General features: G+C 40.9%; 1 protein-coding gene across 1 annotated transcript in view; it reads left to right on the plus strand.

Annotated features, from left to right (window-relative positions):
* LOC140196052 (uncharacterized) overlaps nt 1-23,035 on the plus strand; it is a 61,828-nt gene extending 38,793 nt beyond the window's left edge. Inside the window, exons 7-10 of the mRNA XM_072254759.1 lie at nt 2,614-2,695; nt 10,683-10,762; nt 17,461-17,578; nt 22,571-23,035. Coding sequence (XP_072110860.1) covers nt 2,614-2,695; nt 10,683-10,762; nt 17,461-17,578; nt 22,571-22,708 — 418 coding nt within the window. The 3' untranslated portion in view covers nt 22,709-23,035. The remainder of the gene's footprint in view (nt 1-2,613; nt 2,696-10,682; nt 10,763-17,460; nt 17,579-22,570) is intronic.
* The last annotated feature ends 761 nt before the right edge of the window (nt 23,036-23,796 follow it).

Here is a 23,796-nt window from a genome sequence, read left to right on the forward strand (position 1 = left end):
TGATGGCATGAACCTCGAATTCCCCAACTTATGTTATGTATTTTCCCTCCCTGCTCCCTCTTCTTCATTTCCCCACTCTGACCTCTGACCTCTTCTCCTCACCTGCCTATCACCTCCCCGTGGTGCCCTGCTTTCCTTTCTCCCATGATCCACTGTCCTCTCGAATGAGTTTCCTTCTTCTCCTGCCCTTTGCCTTTTCCATTTATCAATTCCCACCTTCTCACTTAATCCCTCTCCCTCTCCTTCTTATTCTGGTAGCTTCCTCACTTCCTTTCCAGTCCTGTTGAATGGTCTTGGCCTGATATTTTGTATCAAAAGGACAGGCAGGAAGGCAAAGGCAGTGGTATGGCTCTTTTGGTAAGAGATGGAATTATGTTTTTCAAAAGAAGTGATATATGGTCAGGGAATGTTGGATTTTTGTGGGTGGAGTTAAGAAACTGTAAGGATAAAAAAAAACTATTCTGGGAATCATATATAACCCTCCAAATAGTAGCCAAGATGTGAGGTTGAGATTGCAAAGGATTGGAAAAGGCAAGTAACAAGGGTAATGACGCAGTTGTAATGGGGACTTCAATATGAAGGGAATTAGGAAAATCAGGTTGGTGTCAGATCGCAAGAGAGGGAATTTGTTGGATGTCTTCGTGCAAGATTCCCAGAAGATTAATTTACAGGTTGAGTCTGTGGTAAAGAAGGCAAATTGAATATTGGCATTTATTTCAAGGAGAATAGAATATAAAAGCAAGGAGATAATGCTGAGGCTTTAAAAGATGCTGGTCAGGTTGCACTTGGAGTATTGTCAATAGTGTTGGGCCCTGTATCTCAGAAAGGATGTGTTGTCGTTGGTGAGTCTGGAGAAGGTTCTCAAGGATAATTCCAAGAATGAAGGGGTTAACATATGGGGAGTGTTCGGCAGCTTTGGGACTGTACTCACTGGAATTTAGAAGTAGTTTGGGGGATCTCATTGAAACCTACCCAATGTTGAAAGGACTAGATAAGGTGGAGGTGGGGAGGATGTTTCCTATGGTGGGGGTATCCAGAACTAGAGGACACAGCCTCAGAATTGAGAGGTGACTTATTAGAACAGAGGTAAGTAGGAATTTTTTTTAGCCAGAGAGTAGTGAATCTGTGGAATACTCTGCCACCGACTGCAGTTGAGGCCAAGTCTGTGGATGTATTTAAAGTGGAATTTGATAGTGTCCTGATTGGTCAGGGCATCAAAAGCAGGTGTATGGGGTTGAGTGGGTCTGGGATTAACCATGATGGAATGGCAGAGAAGATTCGATGGGCTGAATGGCCGAATTCTTCTCCTATGGTCTTATGGAAAGTCGGCTGCTTATGCATTTCCATAGATGCTGCCTGTCCTGCTGAGTTCCACCAGCATTTTGCGTGTGTTTCTATATTTAGTCTCATATTCCAAATAACATTCAAGAAGGATACTGAGACTTCTAAGTCTATGCCAGCTCCCAGAGCAATCCTATCATCTTAATTCCTCAACTGATTTTTATGTAACTTATTAATATCTCTCTGATTCTCTCACCAGCCACCCACATAGAGCTTAGAGTACTTCAGCACAGGAAAATGCCCTTTGGCCTGCAATGCTGTGCCAATCCAATTAAATTAGTAATCAAGTATCCAATTAAACTAATCTCTTCTGTTTACACCATGCCCATATCCTTCTACTTTCCTCACATTCATGTGCCTATCTAACTGCTTGTTAAAAGTCTCAAATATATCTGTCTCTACTACCACCCCAGGCATTGCATTCCAGGTACCCACCATTCTCTGTGTAAAACAAAAACCTGCACCTCACATACCTTAAATGCATGCCCTCTGATAGTCAGGGTAACTTTTATGAGATAGCTAATCCAATGACCAGCATATCTTTGGGATGTAGAACAAAAGTAGAGCACCAAGAGAAACTGAAGCTTTGTCTCTGTGTCAATGGACCACTCGCTAGTACACTATTAATTTATTTCTGTAACTTGTATAGTTTTATGTCTTTGCACTACATTGCTGCTGGAAAACAACAAATTTTACATCATATAGGTCTAAACTTAATTCAGGATTCTTGCGGCATCACAAAATCCAAAAGCTAAGTGAAAATCAAATACATTGAACACAAGTTCATAGTTAACAGAGGAAGATTATTGGAAAACATCGGGGAGTTTAGTGAAAAAAAAATTCTACTTCTGTGTAGAGTATACAGAAAGCATCAAACAGAATGTTTTCTTTAATTGAATTGGTTACCCTGGATTGTTTCTCCTGTTTCATTACATGCAGATTCTTCAAAATAGGTCTAGTTATGATCACAGTCCTAAAAAATAAAGCAGTTGTATGATTTCATATCATAATCTGAGATCCTTTCTCATACCAAATAGCTTAGAGAAATGAATTTATTGGTTGAATCACCACAGGTTGCTAATACTGTCACTCTTAATTACTGTCACTCCAATAAGGAAACGACACTCATGCAGCATTTAAGATGAACTGAACCACAGAAGGCAGGTTGCAATTTTAAATTTCAAGGGTTGTAATATGATTTTTAACTAAAAGTTTTTGTCTGTTTGTTAAAACTCATGATGATTAATAAAAATATAACTTATGTAATTAAAGGAAGAAGAAGCCATTAACAAAACAGGATATACAACATGAAATAAAGGAAGGTGTCAAGTTGGCACTATTAGAGACCATTCAGGTAAACTACAATTTGCACTTCAGCATTTATAGCGGATTGTCCATCATCTTAACCCTTTATTCCTGTTGTTTTTAATGAAATGCCGAATCTGTAAATTAATTTTTATTTACTCACTGCTCATTAAAACCACTACCATATGATCAGGATTACCTCCTTCTTCACCCACCATCCCACACTGTCCCTTACCACTCTCTATTAGTGGAACAAATATATTAATATTACTGGCTGAGCAGATTGATTGGCTAAACGACTTAATTCTGCTCCTATATCTTTTGGTCATATGCTGGAGCATGTCTGGGAAACCATATCTCTGAAAATATGTGGGAGAGGGGTAGAAACCTGTGGAAATAAATTACAGTGAAATCACAGCATGATTCTCTCAATTACTGGACTTTCCAAAACATATATATATGTCTAAAATAAATGTTATTTCAATTGATTCTTAGTTTATGGTCACTGATAGTTCTTGTTAGATTTTACCAGTGATAGTATTTTAGCAGGAAGTAAACAGTTGCATAGTTAAAGGCATTGTAAACCCTGCATAAATAATGGATATATTCTTTGCTTTAGTGAATGTGGGAGAGAGAATGAAAATAGGACTATGGTAACCACATTGGGTGAATTATACCCTCAAGTCTGTTTAACCAATCAGAATAGTTTGAGCTGATCTGAATATCAATTCCATTTTTGACCTCCGATCCCTTGTTATCCTCATCTAATGAAAATCTATTGACCTCCAATTAAACATTATAATTTACCCAGCATCTAAGGTTATCTCTTTACACACAAAGAGATTTCCTAGTATTTAAGGCTGTTTGTTCTGGCTTACTCCAGTGGAGGAAACGAGGTTAATTTTAAAAATTTGGAGCTCGCAACACTGATGAAATTGATTGCACCTTTGATTTTACAGCTCAGCCAAATGCATTGAAGTCTGTAGACAGTAAAATAGGGTGGGGTGGCAGACACACACCAAAGACACGTGAAAGGAACTGTAGTACTCAAACAAATGTTTGTCAGACATTTCTTAACCTCTTATTGCTCATACCCCCATATATTTGCACTTGATTCCTTTTAATCTTAGTATTCTTAGCATTACTAACAGCAACAGCCCGGATATGTATTCCAACAACCTACAATTTACTCAGGGTAAATTCTGGGGTAATTTTCTCTGATTAACCAAAGCAGTCAAAAAGAAACTTTGGGAGGTCAGAAATCAAACGAAAAGCTCGATGTGTTTAACTCCCTTCAACTTACTGTTAATGACCTTCTCCCTTAGCTTCTTTTCAAAGGATTATTGAAATCAAGAATTTTAGTTTTAGAGGGTGATAATTCTCCCTAAAAGCTTACACTTCCTTATGTCTATTACAAACCCATGGACTCTCACAGCTATCTGGACTGTACCTCTTTCAACCCTGTTACTTGTAAAAACGCCATCCCTTTCTCTCAATTCCTCTGTCTCCACTGCATCTGCTCTCAAGATGAGGCTTTTCAATCCAGAACAAAGGAGATGTCCTCCTTTTTCAAAGAAAGGGGCTTCCCTTCCTCCACCATCAACGCTGCTTACAACTGCATCACTTCCATTTCACGCTTGTCTACTCTCACCCCATCCTCCCACCACCGTACCAGGGATAGGGTTCCTCTTATCCTCACCTACCACCCCACCAGATCCTGCATCCATCACATAATTCTCCGGAACTCCTGCCATCTCCAATGGGATCCCACCACCATGCACATCTTTCCCTCCACCCCACTTTCTGCTTCCTGCAGGGATCTCTCCCTATGTGACTCTCTTGTCTGTTCTTCCCTCCCCACTGATCTCCCTCCTGGCACTTATCCTTGCAAGTGGAACAAGTGCTACACCTACTCCAACACCTCCTCCCTCAATACCATACAGGGCCCCAAACAGTCCTTCCAGGTGAAGCGACACTCCTGTGAGTTTGTTGGGGTCATTTACTGTGTCTGATACTCCTGGTGTGGCCTCCTGTATATCAGTGAGACACGATGTAGATTGGGAGACCGCCTTGCTGAGCACCTATGCTCCGTCCGCCAGAACAAGCGGGATCTCCCAGTTGCCACCTATTTTAATTCCACTCCCCATTCCCATTCTGATATCCATGTCGTGATGAGTTCACACATAGGCTGGAGGAACAACACATTATATTCCATCTGGGTAGCCTCCAACCTGATGGCATGGACATCGATTTCTCAAACTTCCAGTAACGCCCCCACCCCACCTTCCTTCACCACTTCCCAATCCCTTTTCCCTCTGCCACCTTATGTCCTTGCCCTCCCCCATTGCCTCCCTCTGGTGCTCCGCCTCTCCCCTTTTCTGGAGGCAGATACACTAGTGAAGTTTAAGAGACTGCTAGACAGGTATATGGAGGAATTTAAGTTGGGGGCTTATGCGGGAGGCAGGGTTAGAGGGTCGGCACAACATTGTGGGCAGAAGGGCCTGTACTGTGCTGTACTATTCTATGTTCTTCCATGCCCTTCTGTCCTCTTCTATCAGACTCACCCTTCTCCTGCGCTGTATCTCTTTCACCAATCATCTTCCCAGCTCTTTACTTCCCCCCACCCCATTCAGGTTTCATCAACCACTTTGTGTTTCTCTCTCCCCTCCCCCCACCTTTAAAATCTACTCCTCAGCTTTTTTTCGCCAGTCCTGCTGAAGGGTTTCGACCTGAAACATCAAGTGTACTTTTTTCCATAGCCTGGCCTGCTGAGTTCCTCCTGCATTTTGTGTGTGTGGCTTGGATTTCCAGCATCTGCAGATTTCCTCTTGTTTGTACTCACTTACATTTAATCACTTTCCATATATACTCAGTGGCCACATTACTAGGTATACCTGCTCATTAATACATGTATGGTGGATTACAGTTAAGAGTCATATCAGAACCATTTTTGTACATTTTGGCCCAGTGAAGCACCCGCCCCAATTAGCTGAAGTTCATTGACGGAGTTATGTAGTACAAAAGAAGACATACCACTACTTAACTGAGTAACAAATTATGTATCTGAGATGGGAGGAGAAGATGGAAGCGCGACGCAGCGCACGCAGCTCTCCGGTGAAATGATATCATATCTGTAAGTAGGATGCCGTGCACAATTCTGATTTGATGGAGACAGACGTGAGAAGCAGAGGAACATCTGGAGAAATTTCTGAAATGCCCGGTTCGCTGCCGCTGCTACTGTGTGATCGAGAATCTTCAGAGGGAAGGCCCCAAAATCTTTGGCTTTGCCTGCTGCTGGCGACCGAGGCTGAGGTCGAAGAGTTCGGCAGAGATGGTGCTTGGTACTCAGTGTCGGAGGGCTGATCAGAGCTCAAAGTTTTCGGATGACTCTGAGTCGGACTGTGGTTGGGCATGGTAGGGAGAGTTTTCTTCCTTCTCCCATCTGCATGAGGTGGGACTTTCCAGAGACTTTGAACTTTTTTTACTGTACCATGGCCTGTTCTTCATCAAGTTATGGTATTGTTGCACTGTTGTAACTATATGTTATAGTTATGTGGTTTTGTTAGTTTTTCAGTCTTGGTCTGTCCTGTGTTTCTGTGATATCACACTGGAGGAATATTGTATCAATTCTTAATGCATGCATTACTAAATGACAATAAAAGAGGACTGCGTGTCCTCATAATCTAATCTAAAATACAGAGAAAAATAAACCACTAGGAATACTACTGCAGTACTATAAGAATGTATATTAGTTCCTAAGTTTATTGAGGGAGGAATTCATTCAGTGTATGCTGCCATGTTTTTGATTGACAGTAAATGAACAAAATCAGCGCAGACACCTTGTGCAGGTAATTGATCCATTGCTTTCTTTGAACCTGATAGTGTGTGTTTATAGCCAAGGGCACTGTTTGGTGTGGCACAATTTTAAAAAAGGCCTGAATCATCAACATTGTAGATATCAGCTGCACAAAACTTTTGAAACAAGTGGGGAGTTTTGTAGATTCCCATGCTTCTGCACTAGCACTATCTCTCTTTCCATGTGCTTTCTTGAATTTAATGTGGTGCCAACACTTCCATCCAGACAACCAACCATCTGCTTTAAAATCTTCATGACCAGCTTCTTATCTGGCCGCTCTGACTTGTTTTTTTTTTCAATTGGTTACTAACACACACATCTTGTCCAGTTAGAATGGAAAACCTCTTCAACATCTGGATCCTTACCTTCATGCTTTCATTTTTTGCAATGATCCCTGTTGTCCCTCATGTAATGCCCTTTCTTTTCACAGTTTATCTTGTAGATGTATTGACTGTGCAATTGTAGATTTGAGCGCTCCCATTATGTCTGCCAGCTGACAATGAGTGGTGTTAGGCTTTTAATTTTTTCAGCTAGTGTCAGATCTTTTTGTAGTGTCATGGCAGGAGTCTGAAATTTTTAAATTTCAAAATAAAAAGCAAAATGATCATAAATCACTGCTTTTTGAATTGTCATCCATCAGCCCAAGTAGGTAACATAACACAGGCATACGCAACTGACGCTATTTAAAAATGGTTTGCTCTAAGTACTGTTTGATCTAACTGCCACATGTGCACATAGCTGGCGCTCGTTAGAAACTGTTTAGCAAAAATCTCGTGCCCAGGTAAGTGAAATAGTGTCCCAAATAAACAAAGGGAATCCCAGCTATTTTTTTCAAATAGTTTTTGTTCCTTAAGAGTTGTCCCAAGTAAGCTGGTACCCCGATTAACTGAAGGCCCAACTAATTGGAATCCACTGTATCTAATCAGTCAACTCAATGCATAAGAGCATACAGACATGGTCAAGAGGTTCAGTTGTTGAGACCAAACATCAGAATGGGTAAGAAATATGATCTAAGGAAATTTGACTGGGGAATGATTGTTGGTGCCAGATGAGGTGGTTTGAGTATCTCAGAAACTGCTGATGTTCTAGGATTTTCACGCACAACATTCTCTTGAGTTTATAGAGAATGGTGCAAAACAAAACATCTAGTGAGTGGCAGTTCTGTGGGTGAAAACACCTTGTTAATGAAAGAGGCCAGAGGAGAATGGCCAGATTGTTTCAAGAAGACAGGAAGGTGACAAATACTCAAATAAACATAAGCTACAATGGTGGTGTACGGAAAAGCATCTCTGAATGCACAACATATCGAACCTTGAAGTGGTTGGGTTACAGCAGCAGGAGACCACAAATATACACTGAGTGGCCACTTTATCAAGTACATGAGGTAACTAATAAAGTGGCTGCTGAGTTGCATCCTGTCCAAGTATATACAGGAATTTCCCACTGATCCATATCATTGTCATCCCAGGCCTGACTTCCTGTCCCTTTAAGACAAAGATGAGGAAGAATTTCTTCCCTCAGGGCACAGAGAGCCTTTAGAAATCTCTATCCAGAGGTGAGTGCTGAGTAATTAAGTATATTCGAAGCTGAGGAAACAACACAGACAAAATGCTGGAGGATCTCAACAGGTCAGTCAGAATCTGTGGAGGGAAATAAACAGTCAACATTTCAGGCCAAAACTCTGCATCTGGTTGACTACCTAGTTCCCTCCATAGATGCTGCTTGACCTGCTGAGTTCCTCCAGAATTATCTGTATGTTGCTCCAGATTTCCAAAATATCGGCTTGTCCATTTCCCTCCACAGATGCTGCCTGACCCACTGAGCTCCTCCAGCAGTTTGCTTTTAGCTGCTTTAGGGTGCCTGCAACTACCTTGCTGCATTCAAATCAGATCCAAAGCTAAATTTGGCTGGCACTACTAACTGACTGGTTTGATGTGACTCCTTTGCTGAATTATTCATTTTTGTTAGAAGTCCAGACTCTCACCCATTAAAAATCCATGATGTACTCTGTCCTATATCATTATGGATTGGACAATATCCTCTTCAGTTTTAATATACAGAAAGGAAGAATATTATGTCGACCTCCCCATTATTGAAGATTGTGCTTAGTTATCCCATCCCTTTACGTGTAACTTTGAATGTAACTTACGAATGATATGGAGTTATCTATGCACTGTGCAAGTATGATTTTCATTTATTAAATAATATTATGACAAAATAATATTCTCAATTGTTGGTTCTCTCACGTTTTCTTCAAATGTGAATAAAAGGAAATAAATGATCTTATTGAAACATCCAAGGCCATGAGAGGACTTAATAGAGGAAATGCTGAGACATAATTTCATCTGGTGGGGAATCTGCAATTAGGGATCAGAATCTCCCTATAAGGGTCACCTATTTAAGACAAAGATGAGAAAGAATTTCTTCCCTCAGGGCACAGAGAGCCTTTAGAAATCTCTATCCAGAGGTGAATGCTGAATCATTAAGTATATTTGAAGCTGAAGGAACAACACACACAAAATGCTGGAGGATCTCCGCAGGTCAGTCAGGATCTGTGGAGGGAAACAGACAGTCAACGTTTCAGGCCAAGACTCTACATCTGGTTGACGACCTAGTTCCCTCCATAGATGCTGCTTGACCTGCTGAGTTCCTCCAGAATTATCTGTGTGTTGCTCCAGATTTCCAACATCTGCCGTTCCGCTTGTGCCTCAAGGCTGAGGGAGATGGACTTTCAGATCCTGAAGGAAGAAGGACCAGGTAAGAAACTGGAGTTGAAAGCAAAATCAGATTGACTGTAATTTTATTAAATAGTGGAGAGGATTCCAAGGACATTAAGATTTACTACTTCTGCATTTCTTATGTTCATATGAATAAAGGTATTTACAAATTAAATGGTTCAATTTCAGTTAGCTTTTATTTGGGTAGGGGGGAGATGCATCTCTACCAAAGAAGGGGTAAGGCCCTTCTTCCTATTGCTAGCCTGCAGGTCACCCTTGAGAAAGGTGTAGCACTGCTTAGTCCCCTATTAGGGTTACATGAAGCCATGAGAGCAGGTAGTGGATAGTCGTATGAGGAGCTGGTATACATATCATATCCTGGTTATGCGATCAATGACTCCAGGCAGACAAATTCTGAAGAGTATTGATGATGGCTGGGTCACCTGTCTTGCAAAGACACTGCCCAGAAGAAGGCAATGGCAAACCACTTCTGTTGAAAACTTTGCAAGGAATAATCATGGTCTTGACACCATAATTGCCTACGTCATATAACATGGCACATAATGATGATGATTTATTGCATAGGCTTCCAGTTAATCCATAAAATATCAGTGGAACTAATGCAAGTACCACAATATAAATACTTGGGATAGTATTCTTCTAGCCGTGGGTTAATTTGGGCAGAGGTTTCCACCTGAACTCAGATCCAACACTAAAAATGTCCTTGCCATTGTTTGCCCATAAGTTCTGCCAAGAGTTCAATGGGTTTGATATTGAGGCAGCATAAGAGACAATAAGGTAGCTAGTTACAAGGGAAAAAGGATGTGGAAATCAGCTACATTGCAGATATTTACAAACACTAATATTACAGGTAACATGTTGGCCAATGGCACAGCAGTGAAATACAGAAGCCTGAAGGCCTATATTAACTTCAGAAACAGTCCATGAACTCACTATTGCTTTATTTTTGCTCTATTTATTTATTTTATAATTTATAGTAACTTTGTTTTATTACAAGTGACCTTGTAATCTTTGACTTGTAAATGATATACATCTTATTTTTAAGGTAACTTTTTTTCTTTCTTTTCTAATATTTGTATAGCTGTGCACTTTTAAGGCTACTGTGACACTGTAATTTCCTTTGGGATCAATAAACTATCTGTTTGTGGGTTTGCATTGTAATGCTACTGCAAAACAACAAATTTCACATCATATCTGTGATAATAACCCTGATTCTAATAATTCTGATAATAACCCTCGCTTCTGGAGCAGTGAGCTTGGTTCAATCCTCATCTAGCTTTGTATTGAGTTGGAAGTAAACTTTATTATTAAAAGGTTCTGTTATTTTTTAGGATGATCTTTCATGAAATTTCAGCAGGAATCACAAATGAGAAGGTAACTTCTTCAGTTTCATTAAACAATTACAGTAAATTAATTCTTCTGTCTTTACATTATGAACATAGAAGAATGAAGAGGCAACAAACACCTTTACAGAAGAGAATACTGAAGGAAAAGCTGAAGAAGGAAAAGCAAAAAAGCTAATGTAAGTTGCTCAAACATATCTGGGAAGAGTCAAGTTTTAAAAGCTAATTTCACTCTGAAAAGTAAATGTATCATTTGATGTTAATGTGCGATATTAATTTCATCAAGCTATCAAAAGTATTGTTGCACTGTACTGGACATTGTACCTTGAATGAAAACCAAGCCAAAATCCCAGGCCTGAATTCACTTTAAGATCCAAATTGGGCAGTAAGACCCTGCAAATGCTGGTGTATAACTCATTGCATTCTACTGTGGAATCGTGTTTATTTTAATTCTATTCAAACTCCCTCCCTCAACACTGTTTCTCATACATTGCCAAATCTTCCTCAACTCATGCAGAGCTCAAAATTGTCACCATTTTACTCCTATTTTCCACCTTCCTCTCACTTACAGAGAGTTTATCTCTAATTCTTTCCTTTTTTAGGATTTCTCTGTCTCCATCTCATGGGATAGATTAGTTACGCACATTTATAGCAAGTAAATGAAAACCAAAAGATGCAGATGCCAGAAGGTGGTAATAAAAATTGAAAGTGCAGGAAACACACAGCAGATGAGACAGTATCTGTGGAAAGAAAAGCAGTGTTATGTTTCAGATCTCTGCAGTTGTCATATCTGTGCTTCTCCTACCCAACAGTGCATTTCATTCATTTTCTCAATTCCTTTGTCTCTGAATCAGAATCGGAATCAGGTTATATGTCACCGACATATGTGGTGAAGTTTGTTGTTTTATGGAAGCAGTGCAGTTCAATACATAAAAATCACTAATTTGCAATAAGTAATAAATAAAATTATGTAAATAGTGCAAAAGGAGAGTAAAATAATGAAGGTAGTGATGGACCATTCACAAATTTGACGGCAAAGGGGAATGATATATGCCAGCGACATTAAACTCCATTCTGATACTGACTCTGACTCAGAGAAGTCATCCCTTAAATGTTGAGTGTGCATCCTCAGACTCTTGTACCTCCTTCCTGATGCAGGTTTTGATATAGAGTCTTTGAACTGAAACATTAATTCCATTTTTCTTTTCACAGATGCTGTCTGATCTGCTAAGTACTTTCTTTATTTTTTACTTTCCCTTCAGATTTTGAACACTTGCATTTATTTTGACTTTCAATCATTACTCCATTCTTTCTGACATCTCAGAGGCATTCAGGTTAATTGGCTTCTCCCTCATCCCTCAACTGTAGGCTCCTTAATATCCAAACTAAATGTAGAATGTGGGAAATATTCAAGAGATGATGCAGCAAGTAAGTAGAGAGAAATATAGAGATTAACATTTCAGGTGGATGGGCTATCCCCTTAAATATAGAAAAAAAATGGAATAACTAAGTTTCAAAGTAAGAAGGAAGATTGAGTGGACACAAAGTGATATCAGACAAAAGTTAGCGTGGGTGTGGTAGACCAAAGGCCCTGCTTCTACACTTCAATGCTTTATGACAAATGAATATTAACATCCATATTGGAGCTCTACCCATGCATATGGAGCTTTATTTGCTTATAGAAAATTTTACTGAACATGCGTCTTCCATGGATATCCTGCCTTGTCCATGTACTGGACCCAGAGGATTTATTAATTTATTAGTATAAGGCTTGGAGGATCTAGCCATAGGATGCCCAATATCCTATATAGGCTATCTTGCTATCAGCATTCCCGTGGTAAGTGTACCATAAGCAGTGTGTCGGGAACATCCTCTGTTCCTCTCTGACATGAAACTGACATGCTCCATGCTCTTTGGAAACATGATCTGAACAAAGAGATACGAAGGTGTTATAATGAATGGGGAGGGATGGGCATGCATGGCAATGAACTGAGAGAGGACAACCAGATGAGAGACAAAGTTAGTTGGGAACAAGAGTTGTGGTAGTGTGAAATTTAAATGTGGGAAGCCATAAACGGTCTCTCTGCCAGGGATAAGGACCAGCCTGCTCTGGAAATGCGTTTTGAAGGGAATAATGCAAATACTGTATTAAAAATTTTACCCCAAATTGAAGCAAGAGAAGAGTTTATTTTAATATAGATATCTTTTGTCTAGGTCTTATCCAGGGACTTAACTGTGATCTCTGTTATTATACAGAAATACCTTTCAACTAATTTGTTTAAAGCAAAGTCTCCAATTAAAAATTGGAAAGGATTATCTGGGACAAAAGATGTAGTAACAAGCCATTTGGATCAATAATCCATTCTACTTCTATGCTTCATTCAAACATCCGCAACCCTTTCCTTTTCCAAATGATACAGATTGCCAGTTCATCTGTGTCCATTGGTTTTGATGGAGGAATATATGTTGACCAGAACAATACTATTAGTTTCCTTTAACTGATGTTAAGAAGACAATAACTTTATTTTAAAGTTGTCAGTCACTTCAGGTTTACTTAAAAAAAAGGAAATTGCATCAGTTGTATTAAAAAAAATCATTAGTTAATAACCGCCTGAGGAAGATGCCAAAGAAGAGACTCTCACAGTGTTTGAGGAGTGTCTAGATTTGTATTTGAATCATCAAGACATGGAAAGCTAAGGACCATATACTAGAAAATGGGATTAGTGTTGACAGGTTGACAATGCCACAGTGGATCAAAAGGACTGTTTCTGTGCTGTTTTACTCTATGATTCTTTGGAACATCTGTGTTTATCAACATTTAGAAGATCAACCATATCTTCACTCCGCTCAGTTGTCACTATCATTGTCTCTTCCTTTAAGATGTTGGTAAAACCTCAGACAAAATTAGGAACCAAAAGGTTGAGCATGATGCGACTAGGATTCTGAGTTGCGTATATTTCAATGCAAGAAGTATTGTAGGAAAGGTGGATGATAGTGGTAAAGACGAGGTAGCTGGTTTACAAACAGAGGCAATGTGTAGTGAGGAGAGGCTGTTGCAAGGGCAAAATTGCAGTCAGTAGGATGAGTAGCAACTTAAAAGGTGGACAAAATTGAAAAGGGTGAATACAGGTTTGAAGGTATTACATTTATATGAAATAAGGTAGATGAACTTGTAACACAGTTGCAGATTGGCATGCATGATGTTGTAGGCATCACTGAATCATGGCTGAAAGAAGATTATAGCAGGGAGCTTAATATCCAAGGATACACATTGTATTGAAAGGCCAGGCGGTAAGGCAAAGGGGTGACATTCCTCTGTTGGTAAAAATTGAAATCAAATCATTAGAAAGGCGTGACATAGGGCTGGAAAGTGTTGGATCATTCTGCATAGAGCTAAGGAACTTCAAGGTTAAAAGGACCCTGACGGGACTTGTATACAGTAAACAGTAGTAAGGATGTGGTCTATAAACAGTAGTAAGGATGTTGTCTACAAATTACAATGGGAGATAGAAAATGCATGCCAAAAGGACATTGCTACAATAGTCATGGGGGATTTCAATATGCAGGTAGATTGGGAAAATCAGGTTGGTGCTGGATTCTGGGGGGAGGGGGGTGGGATTTCTAGAATGCCTATGAGATGGCTTTTTAGAGCAACTCGTGGTTGAGCCCACTAAGGCATCACCTATTCTGCATCGGGTGTTGTGCAATGAACCAGAATTGATTAGAGAGTTTAAGGTAAAAGAACCTTAGGGGAAAGTGATTATAATATGATCAAATTAACCTCGAAATTTGAGAAGCAGAGCTAAAGTCAGATGTATCAGTATTGCACGGTAAAGAGAATTACAGAGGCATGAGAGAGGAGTTGCCAGAATAGATTGGAAAAGAACACTGGCGGGGGTGACGGCAGAGCAGCAATGGCTAGAATTTCTGGAAGCAATTCAAAAGGCATATGATATATACATTCCAAACTGGAGGAAGTATTCTAAAGGCAAGATGACACCACCATGGGTAACAAAGGAAGTCAAAGCCAACATAAAAGCCAAAGAGAGGTCATATAATAGGACAATAGTAACAAGAGGGCATGAGTTGAGAGTCAAGAGGACATGAGTTGAGAGTTTAAGGGCAAAAGTTTAGAGGTAACATGAGGGGGAACTTCTTTACTCAGAGAGTGGTAACTATGTGGAACGGGCTTCCAGCAGAAGTGGTTGAAGCAGGTTCAATGTTGTCGTTTAAAATTAAATTGGATAGATATATGAACAGGAAAGGAATTGAGGGTTGAGTACAGGTCAGTGCGACTAGGTGAGAGTAAGAGTTCGGCACGGACTAGAAGGGCCAAGATGGCCTGTTTCCATGCTGTAATTGTTATATGGTTAAAATAGAGCAAAAAAAAAGTGGGAAGTTAGAGGATTGGGAAGCTTTTAAAAACCAACAGAAGGCAACTAAAAAGTCATTAAGAAGGTAAAGATGGAATACGTAAGTAAGCTAGTCAATAATATTAAATAGGATACCAAAAGTGTCTTCAGAAACATGAAGTGTAAAAGAGAGCTGAGAGTGGATATCGGATCACTGGAATACAATGCTGGAGAGGTAGTAATGGGGGACAAGGAAATGGCAGATGAACTGAATAAGTGTTTTGCATCAGCCTTCACTGTGTAAGACACAAGCATTATGGTGGAAGTTTCAAGGGTCATGAAATATGCGAAGTTACCATTAGTAGAAAGAACATTATTGGGAAACTGAAAGGCCTGAAGGTAGATAAGTCTACCTATACCCTATAACCTAGGGTATACAAGACAGTGTATACCCTAGGTTTCTGAGAGAGGTGGCTGAAGAGATTGTGGAGGCATTAGTAATGATCTTCCAAGAATCACTAGATTCTGGAATGGTTTGGATGACTAAAAAATTGCAAATGTCACTGCAGTCTTCAAGAAGGAAGAGAGGCCAAAGAAAACAAACTATAGGCCTGTTAGTCTGACCTCAGTTGGTGGGAAGATGTTGGAGTCGATATTTAAGGATGAGGTCTCAGGATATTTGGAAGCTCATGATAAAATAGGCCATAGTCAGCATGGTTTCCTCAAAGGAAAATCTTGCCTGAAAAATCTGTTGGAATTCTTTGAAGAAATAACAGACAGGATAGACGAAGGAGAATTGGTTGATGTTATGTACTTGGGTTTTCAGAAGGCCTCTTACAAGGTGCCATACATGAGGCTGCTTAACAAGTTATGAACCCATGGTGTTACAGGAAAGACTCTAGCATGGGTAAAGCTGTGGCTGATTGCCAGGAAGCGAAGAGTGGGAATAAAGGGAACCTTTCTGGTTGGCTGCCAGTGACTAGTTGTGTTCCATTGGGGTGTGTGTTTAGACTGATTCTTTTTACATAATATGTCAATGATTTGGATGATGGAAAGGTTATTGTAAAGTTTGCAGATGATATGAAGATAAGTGGAAGACCAGGTAGTTTTGAGGAAGTAGAGAAGCTACAGAAGGCCTTAGACAGATTCGGAAAATGGACAAAGAAATAGCAGATGAGATACAGTGTTGGGAAGTTTATGATCATGCACTTTGGTAGAAGAAATGAAAGGGTTAACTATTTTCTAATTGGAGAGAAAATACAAAACTGAGGCAAAAGGGGACTTGGGAGTCCTTGTGCAGAATTCCCCAAAGGTTAATTTGTTGGTTGAGTCTCTGGTGATGAAGGCAAATGCAATGTTAGCAGTCATCTCAAGAGAAAGAAGGCAGGAGATTGGAGCTGAGAGGACAATTGGATCAGCCATGATGAAATAGGGGAGCAGACCCTTGGGCCAAATAGCCTAATTCTGCTCCTACATCTTATGGTCTTATGGTCTTCAATTAATTGGTCCTTCACTTCAGCAGAGAGATACTCTGTACCCTTTACCTCTTCATATATGTAACCTTTGTGTAGCCCCCAGATTCAGGGGGCTGCGTTAGTCCAGGGGAAGGCAGTCACTGCTATATAACCATATAACAATTACAGCACGGAAACAATTCTGCCCCCACCAAACTGGTGAAATCTCGTTTGGATAGATGCTGTGTGATGTGTTCCCCTGTTACAAATCAGTACCAAGAAATAACAAACAGTACATCATATGCAATTAAGCAATTTAGCTTTATAATTCTTAATTTGATTAGAGGTTAAGTAAAGAAAACAAACAGAAGAAGGCTCATTTTAATGGAACAGTCTAATGCGCACGTTGGAGCTCACGATTTTCTCATCTGTTTGTTCTCCATCAATTTCCCCCAGGTGTCGTTGACTCCCGACCCCATTCCACATCAACTCAGTCCTGCAGTCTACGACTTCTCTGTTCCAGCATCTTCTCTCTCCATCTTCTTCCGACCAAAAACCCGCGAATCCCTCACTGTTGGGCATACATGAAAGAAAAACCTCCCCTCATTGGACATCGCAATTTCCAAAGCCCCCATTATCTCTAGTCATAACCCAAACAATGTTGCTACAGAGAAACCATTACATTAGCAGTGAAACATTTCCCAGGGCATTATATTTGTCCTATCGCAACTCTTGTTACTAATTAATTTTGGCTGTCAGTAGGTTGCCTTCCCTCAGTTCACTGCCATTCATCTTTGTCCCTCCATGTTCATTTTAGCACCTTTTGATCTCTTTCCACAGATCCTGCTGGCAGTTTTAACCTCCTGCAGTTCTTCAGAGCCTGCGGCAATCTTTTCTCCTCCCCCTCCACAGCAACACCCCATGCCCCTCCCCCCACCTCTTTGCCCTGGGATTATAAGAGGTACCGTTCAAACTAATATAATGTCTGGTTTGCATTAATGACCTTTTAACTATAGATGTTGTGAAATGAATTTTTGAAATTTGGTAATTCTTTTATCTTCTGATGACTAGCATCCCTAAAGGCAAGAACTTTGAACACAAGTTACAGCACCAGCTCCAATGTCATCAAGAGCAAAGAAGAAAGAATTATGCAAACATGACAGTCTTGCAAGAGGACGAGAATTCTGAAGTAAAGGATTTTACTATTTTGGAAGATGTTTTATTAAAATATAAAGCATATTGGCCTTTAAATTCAATTGTGCAGTTTTCATACAGGTTTTCTGCCCAATTAAGTTTGTGGAATGTTTTTTAGTAAGTGTATACTGTACATGCAGCATGGTGGCGTAGCAGTTAGCAGAACGTATTACAGTGCCAGCAACCCAAGTTCAATTCCTATAAGGATTTTGTGCAGTACATTCTCCCCATGACCATGTGGGTTTCCTCCAGATGCTCCAGTTTCCTCCCACATTGTGAAGACATATCGATTAGTAGGTTCTTTGCTCACATGGGTATAATTGAGTGCCATGGGCTCATTGGATGGGAAGAGTCTCTCACCGCAATGGATCTTCTAAATATATATTAAAAAAAGAAAATTTGTAGACTCTCCAATTGTGAGGTTAAAAATTCAGCAAGTTAGGTTGGATCTGAGGGAAGACACCATTAGTATTTCAGGTGTGAGACAGTCTGCTGCCCATCACATGGACAAAGGAAACAAAATAAGCACACATGGACAAATCTGAATTATCCTTGGCCCCTCCGTCTATACAAATAATGGACATGTTTAAGGCCCTGATAAGTCTAGTTAGGCCAGAATCTCCATTCTGTAAAATCTTCCCAATAGGCCTCGAAGTAGGTTTTGTGCATTCATTTAGGTGAATCTGGAGCAGAGAGGAAGAGGAATAGCACTCCCAATACTAACCTTAACACTCTGCTGACTCTGAGCCCTGGTTCCCTCTCTCTTCGAATCTCCAATCTCCCGCCGGTTTTCACTACTCAAAGCCCTCATCATATCATGGGCATAAACTATACTGTTCTCAGGTTATTGGATTTCTCTACCCCACAAGCTTTAAGATATAAGAGGAAAATAAATGCTTTAAATGCCCTAGTGAATATCAGTCTGCTCATTTAAGACATGCACCAGTTAGCAGTCTCTGCTGAGATACCTGGTCTGAATAGAGATTGCTGTAAAGAAGCAAAATATTGATCAGGTTTAGGAAAACTCATAGCATCCGATGACTCCTTCTGGTGGAGTAGTATTGCACAACTATTGGAGAAAAGCATACCTGACCAGTAGAGAATGAATAGACATGGCCAGCATATTGACTAGAATTTCCACAGAGTAAAAAAAGGAGAAAAAAATTATTGGTCAAAAAACAAAAAGAAAACTATTTTTAAAAAATATTCTGAGTCAGTTGTAACAAAATGTGCATAATGTTGGAAGAAAGTATCTTTCCATAGGGTGCAATTGACATTCAACTATTATAGCACATGTGCCATTATATATTACAAATGAATATTTCTTGACTGCAAAAACAAAGGTGCCGACAGCCAAATAGCAACTATTATTTTAAGAAGATTTCAGAAAGTGATGTAAAAAGGATATTTTGCTGGACTTAAATCGCAGTAATCAACAAACTTGAGCAAAATGTTGGCGGAATTTAGCATCTATGGAAAAAGTACGAGGTCCCTTCAGCAGGACCGGAGAAAAGAAATGAGGAGTAGATTTAAAAGGAAGGGGAGAGAGAAACACAAGGTGATAGTTGAAACCGGGATGGGGAGGGATGAAGCAAAGAGCTGAAAAGTTGATTGGTGAAGGAGATACAGGACTGGAGAAGGGGAAGTCTGATAGAAGAAGACAGAAGGCCTTGGAAGAAAGAAAATGGGGAGGAGCACCAGAGGGAGGCAATGGACAGGCAAGGAGATGAGGTGAGAGAAAAAAAAACGGATGGGGAATGGTGAAGGAGAGATGGGTGGGGGGAGCATTACAAGAAGTTCAAGAAATCGATGTATGTGTCATCAGGTTGGAGGCTACCCAAACAGAATACAAGTTGTTTTTTCTCCAACCTGAGTGTGGCCTCATCGCGACAGTAGAGGAGATCCATGGATTGACATATCAGAATGGGATTGGGAAGTGGAATTAAAATGGTGGCCACTAGAAAATGCTGCTGCTTCTGGCTGATGGTGCTCAGTGAAACGGTCTCCCAATCTACACTGGGTCTCACCAATAAACAGGAGGCCACACTGGGAGTACCAGACACGGTATATGACCCCAACAGACTCACAGGTGAAGTGTCGCCTCAGCTGGAAGGACTATTTGAGGCTCTGATTGGTAGTGAGAGATGAATTGTAGGGGCAGGTGTAGTACTTGTTCCGCTTGCAAGGGTAAATGACAGGAGGGAGACCAGTGGGGAGGGACAAATGGACAAGGGAGTCGTATAAGGAGCGATCCCTGTGAAAACAGAAATTGGAGTGGAGGGAAACATATGTTTGGGGGTGGGATCCAGTTGGAGATGGCGGAAGCTCTGGAGAATTATGAGCTGGATGGGGAGGCTGGTGGGGTGGTAGGTGAGGATAAGAGGAACCCTATCCCTAGTAGGGTGGTGGGAGGATGGGGTAAGAGCAGACATGTTGAAATGGAAGAGATGCGGTTGAGGGCAACGTTGATGGTGGAGGAAGAGAAGTCCCTTTCTTTGAAAAAGGAAGACATCTTCATTTTGAATAAAAAGCCTCATACTGAGAGCAGATGTGGCGGAGATGGAGGAATTGACAGAAGGGGATGGTGTTTTTACAAGTAACAGGGTGGGAAAAGGCATAGTCCAGGTGCCAAAGGCATAAGCCAGGATCAGGGAGGCTAAAGACAGGTACAGGAGGAAACTTGAGTGGAAACTCCAGCAGAACAACATGAGAGAGTTCTAGAGGGGGATGAGGACCATCACTGGGTTCCGGCAAACTAGCAACAGAGGAGCGGAAGGCAGTGTGGACTTAACCTGTTCATTGTGGCCCCTGCCCATCCCACACAGCCCCCAACCAACACATATTCCACTCTCCCCTCCTACCCCTCCTCACAGTCCCCCACCCTGCACTCATGACTATACCCCTTCCCCACACGAAACCACCACGGTGGGCTTCACAGCTGAACAGGTGAGAAGACAGCTGAAACGTCTCAACCCAAGCAAGGCTGCAGGACCGGATGGTGTCAGTACCAGGGTGCTCAAAGCCTGTGCCCCTCAGCTATGTGGAGTACTTCACCATGTATTCAACCTGAGCCTGAGGCTCCAGAGGGTTCCTGTGCTGTGGAAGACGTCCTGCCTCGTCCCTGTGCCGAAGATGCCGCGCCCCAGCGGCCTCAATGACTACAGACCGGTGGCATTGACCTCCCACATCATGAAGAGCCTGGAGAGACTTGTTCTGGAGCTGCTCCGGCCTATGGTCAGGCCACACTTAGATCCCCTCCAGTTCACCTACCAGCCCCGACTAGGAGTTGAGGATGCCATTGTCTACCTGCTGACTGTGTCTACGCCCACCTGGACAAGCCAGCGAGCACTGTGAGGGTCATGTTTTTTGACTTCTCCAGTGTGTTCAACACCATCCGCCCTGCTCTTCTGGGGGAGAAGCTGACAGCGATGCAGGTGGATGCTTCCCTGGTATTATGGATTCTTGATTACCTGACTGGCAGACCACAGTACGTGTGCTTGCAACACTGTGTGTCCAACAGAGTGATCAGCAGCACTGGAGCTCCACAGGGGACTGCCTTGTCTCCCTTTCTCTTCACCATTTACACCTCGGATTTCAACTACTGCACAGAGTCTTGTCATCTTCAGAAGTTTTCGGATGACTCTGCCATAGTTGGATGCATCAGCAGGGGAGATGAGGCTGAGTACAGGGCTACAGTAGGAAACTTTGTCACATGGTGTGAGCAGAATTATCTGCAGCTTAATGTGAAAAAGACTAAGGAGCTGGTGGTAGACCCGAGGAGAGCTAAGGTACCGGTGACCCCTGTTTCCATCCAAAGGGTCAGTGTGGACATAATGGAGGATTACAAATACCTGGGGATACGAATTGACAATAAACTGGACTGGTCAAAGAACACTGAGGCTGTCTACAAGGAGGGTCAGAGCCGTCTCTATTTCCTGAGGAGACTCCTTTAACATCTGCCGGATGATGCTGAGGATGTTCTGTGAGTCTGTGGTGGCCTATGCTATCATGTTTGCTGTTGTGTGCTGGGGCAGCAGGCTGAGGGTGACAGACACCAACAGAATCAACAAACTCATTCGTAAGGCCAGTGATGTTGTGGGGATGGAACTGGACTCTCTGACAGTGGTGTCTGAAAAGAGGATGCTGTCTAAGTTGCATGCCATCTTGGTCAATGCCTCCCATCCACTACATAATGTACTGGGTGGGCACAGGAGTACATTCAGCCGGAGACTCATTCCACCGAGATGCAGCACAGAGCATCATAGGAAGTCATTCCTGCCTGTGGCCATCAAACTTCACAATTCCTCCCTTGGAGGGCCAGACACCCTGAGCCAATAGCCTGGTCCTGGACTTATTTCATAATTTACTGGCATAATTTACATATTACTATTTAACTATTTATGGTTCTATTACTAGTTATTATTTATGGAGCAACTGTAATGAAAACCAATTTCCCCCGGGATTAATAAAGTATGAGTATGACTATGACTATGAGCTGTGAGAATCCATAGGTTTATAATAGACATCAATAGATAAGCTGTCTCCAAAGATAGAGACAGAGAGATCGAGGAAGGGGAGGGAGCTGACAGAAATGGATTTCCAGCATTCAAGAATTTCTCTTGTTTGTAATCAACAAGCTTGCTTTGTTTTACAGTCGCTGGCAGTGCTTAATTATTGTCAGTTGGAAAAGTGAAGATTCAACTATTGAGCCATTCTGCAATTTTGAAACTTATATAACTTTATTTGGTTGATGCATCAGTGCCTGTGCCTAAGTTGCTAATGTGGGGAAATTATCAACAATAATGATGTTTGGAGAATACCCACTTAGAAGATTTTTATAACTCATAGTTGATGTGACTTATGCTATGCTTTATCCAAAGTCAATGTCCAATGAACTTGTTTACTTTTGGGAATAAAGAGAATAAGGTTTTAAATCTTTTCAAACATTTAGTGTTCTGCATATTAATTTTTGCTTTATTAATTTTAGGATCAGAATATGAGGAAATCATTGGTTGAGTTGAAACTGGAACGTGTGACTCCTCTGGCGTATCGGTTCTGTGCTTTCATTGGAGACTATTCCCCAACGCTATCTCGTCAAGTTGCTTCTTCACAGGATATCTCATAGTCCTGAACCTCAAAGTCTTGATGCAGTACCAGTTACTGGAGATATATGTTAAATATTTAATGCTTTACACATCCTTCATTTTTATAATCATACGGAGATTGGGTCAGAAACATAATAAGAAAACAGAATGTTGATTTGCTCTGCAGTTTGGAATTATCCAGAAATCTCTTTTCTAAAGATCTATATAGGTGCTGGACTATATCTTGTCAAAATAATGCTAAGGGTAATCTCTGAGAGAGGAGTGTTACCTGTCTTAATTCCCTGAGGTTGTACATTAAATTTTGTCCATTTGGCAATAATGGCACCAATTGGTTTAACACATTCACTAGTGCTGCCTTGTAACTATGTATTTTAAATAAGTACTATAAATAATTTGGCTGAAATACATTATTTTATTATCTTCATGCTGGTTAAGTATTTGTTTATATAGTATATGATAATCTCAGTCAATTCATTATTGGGGGAGGGGTTCATTTACGCAACTTCAGCATCTGAGCAAGATGATTACATTACAAACCAAGATACCAGGCTATCCCCACCCATAGAGGGGGACAACTAAATATGTCAATGAGCAGTGAGTGAACTGGGGGGCACAAACAGCATAAATTATAGAACATATAAGAGAGTGTGAAACCACTAATTTATTTTGAACCTTGGACTGTATTTAGTGCACCCAGTCCTACAACCGAAAGGACTGGAAAAAGCCTCGTGCAGTAATTTATCTAGATCTCGCACTAAATCTGGCCTCCAGAATTTCATCCTGTCCCCAAATCCTCTTGGTCCAGTTGGTGTAGGATAGAACTATAGAGGCATAGATGTTGTGAAAGAAATTATTTTTTTTAATATATAGCTGTTTATTCAGTGTTTCTTGAGCTCAGTGATTATCAGCCTTCCAGGTACAATAAATACTGGTTCCCCGTTTGCTTGAAACCTTTTCATCCATTAACTCACTGCGCCTCATGCTGACCCAGATTCACTACTCTTGCCAGTTTCCCAGATGAAAGAACAAGGACAAAACAAACTAGCCTTCCCTTTTGTATCACATTTCAATGGATTATTGATGACTCTCTCTAGCTATCTGTTTAGGC

Source organism: Mobula birostris, chromosome 4 (genome assembly GCF_030028105.1).
Source record: "Mobula birostris isolate sMobBir1 chromosome 4, sMobBir1.hap1, whole genome shotgun sequence".
Lineage (NCBI taxonomy): Eukaryota > Metazoa > Chordata > Chondrichthyes > Myliobatiformes > Myliobatidae > Mobula > Mobula birostris.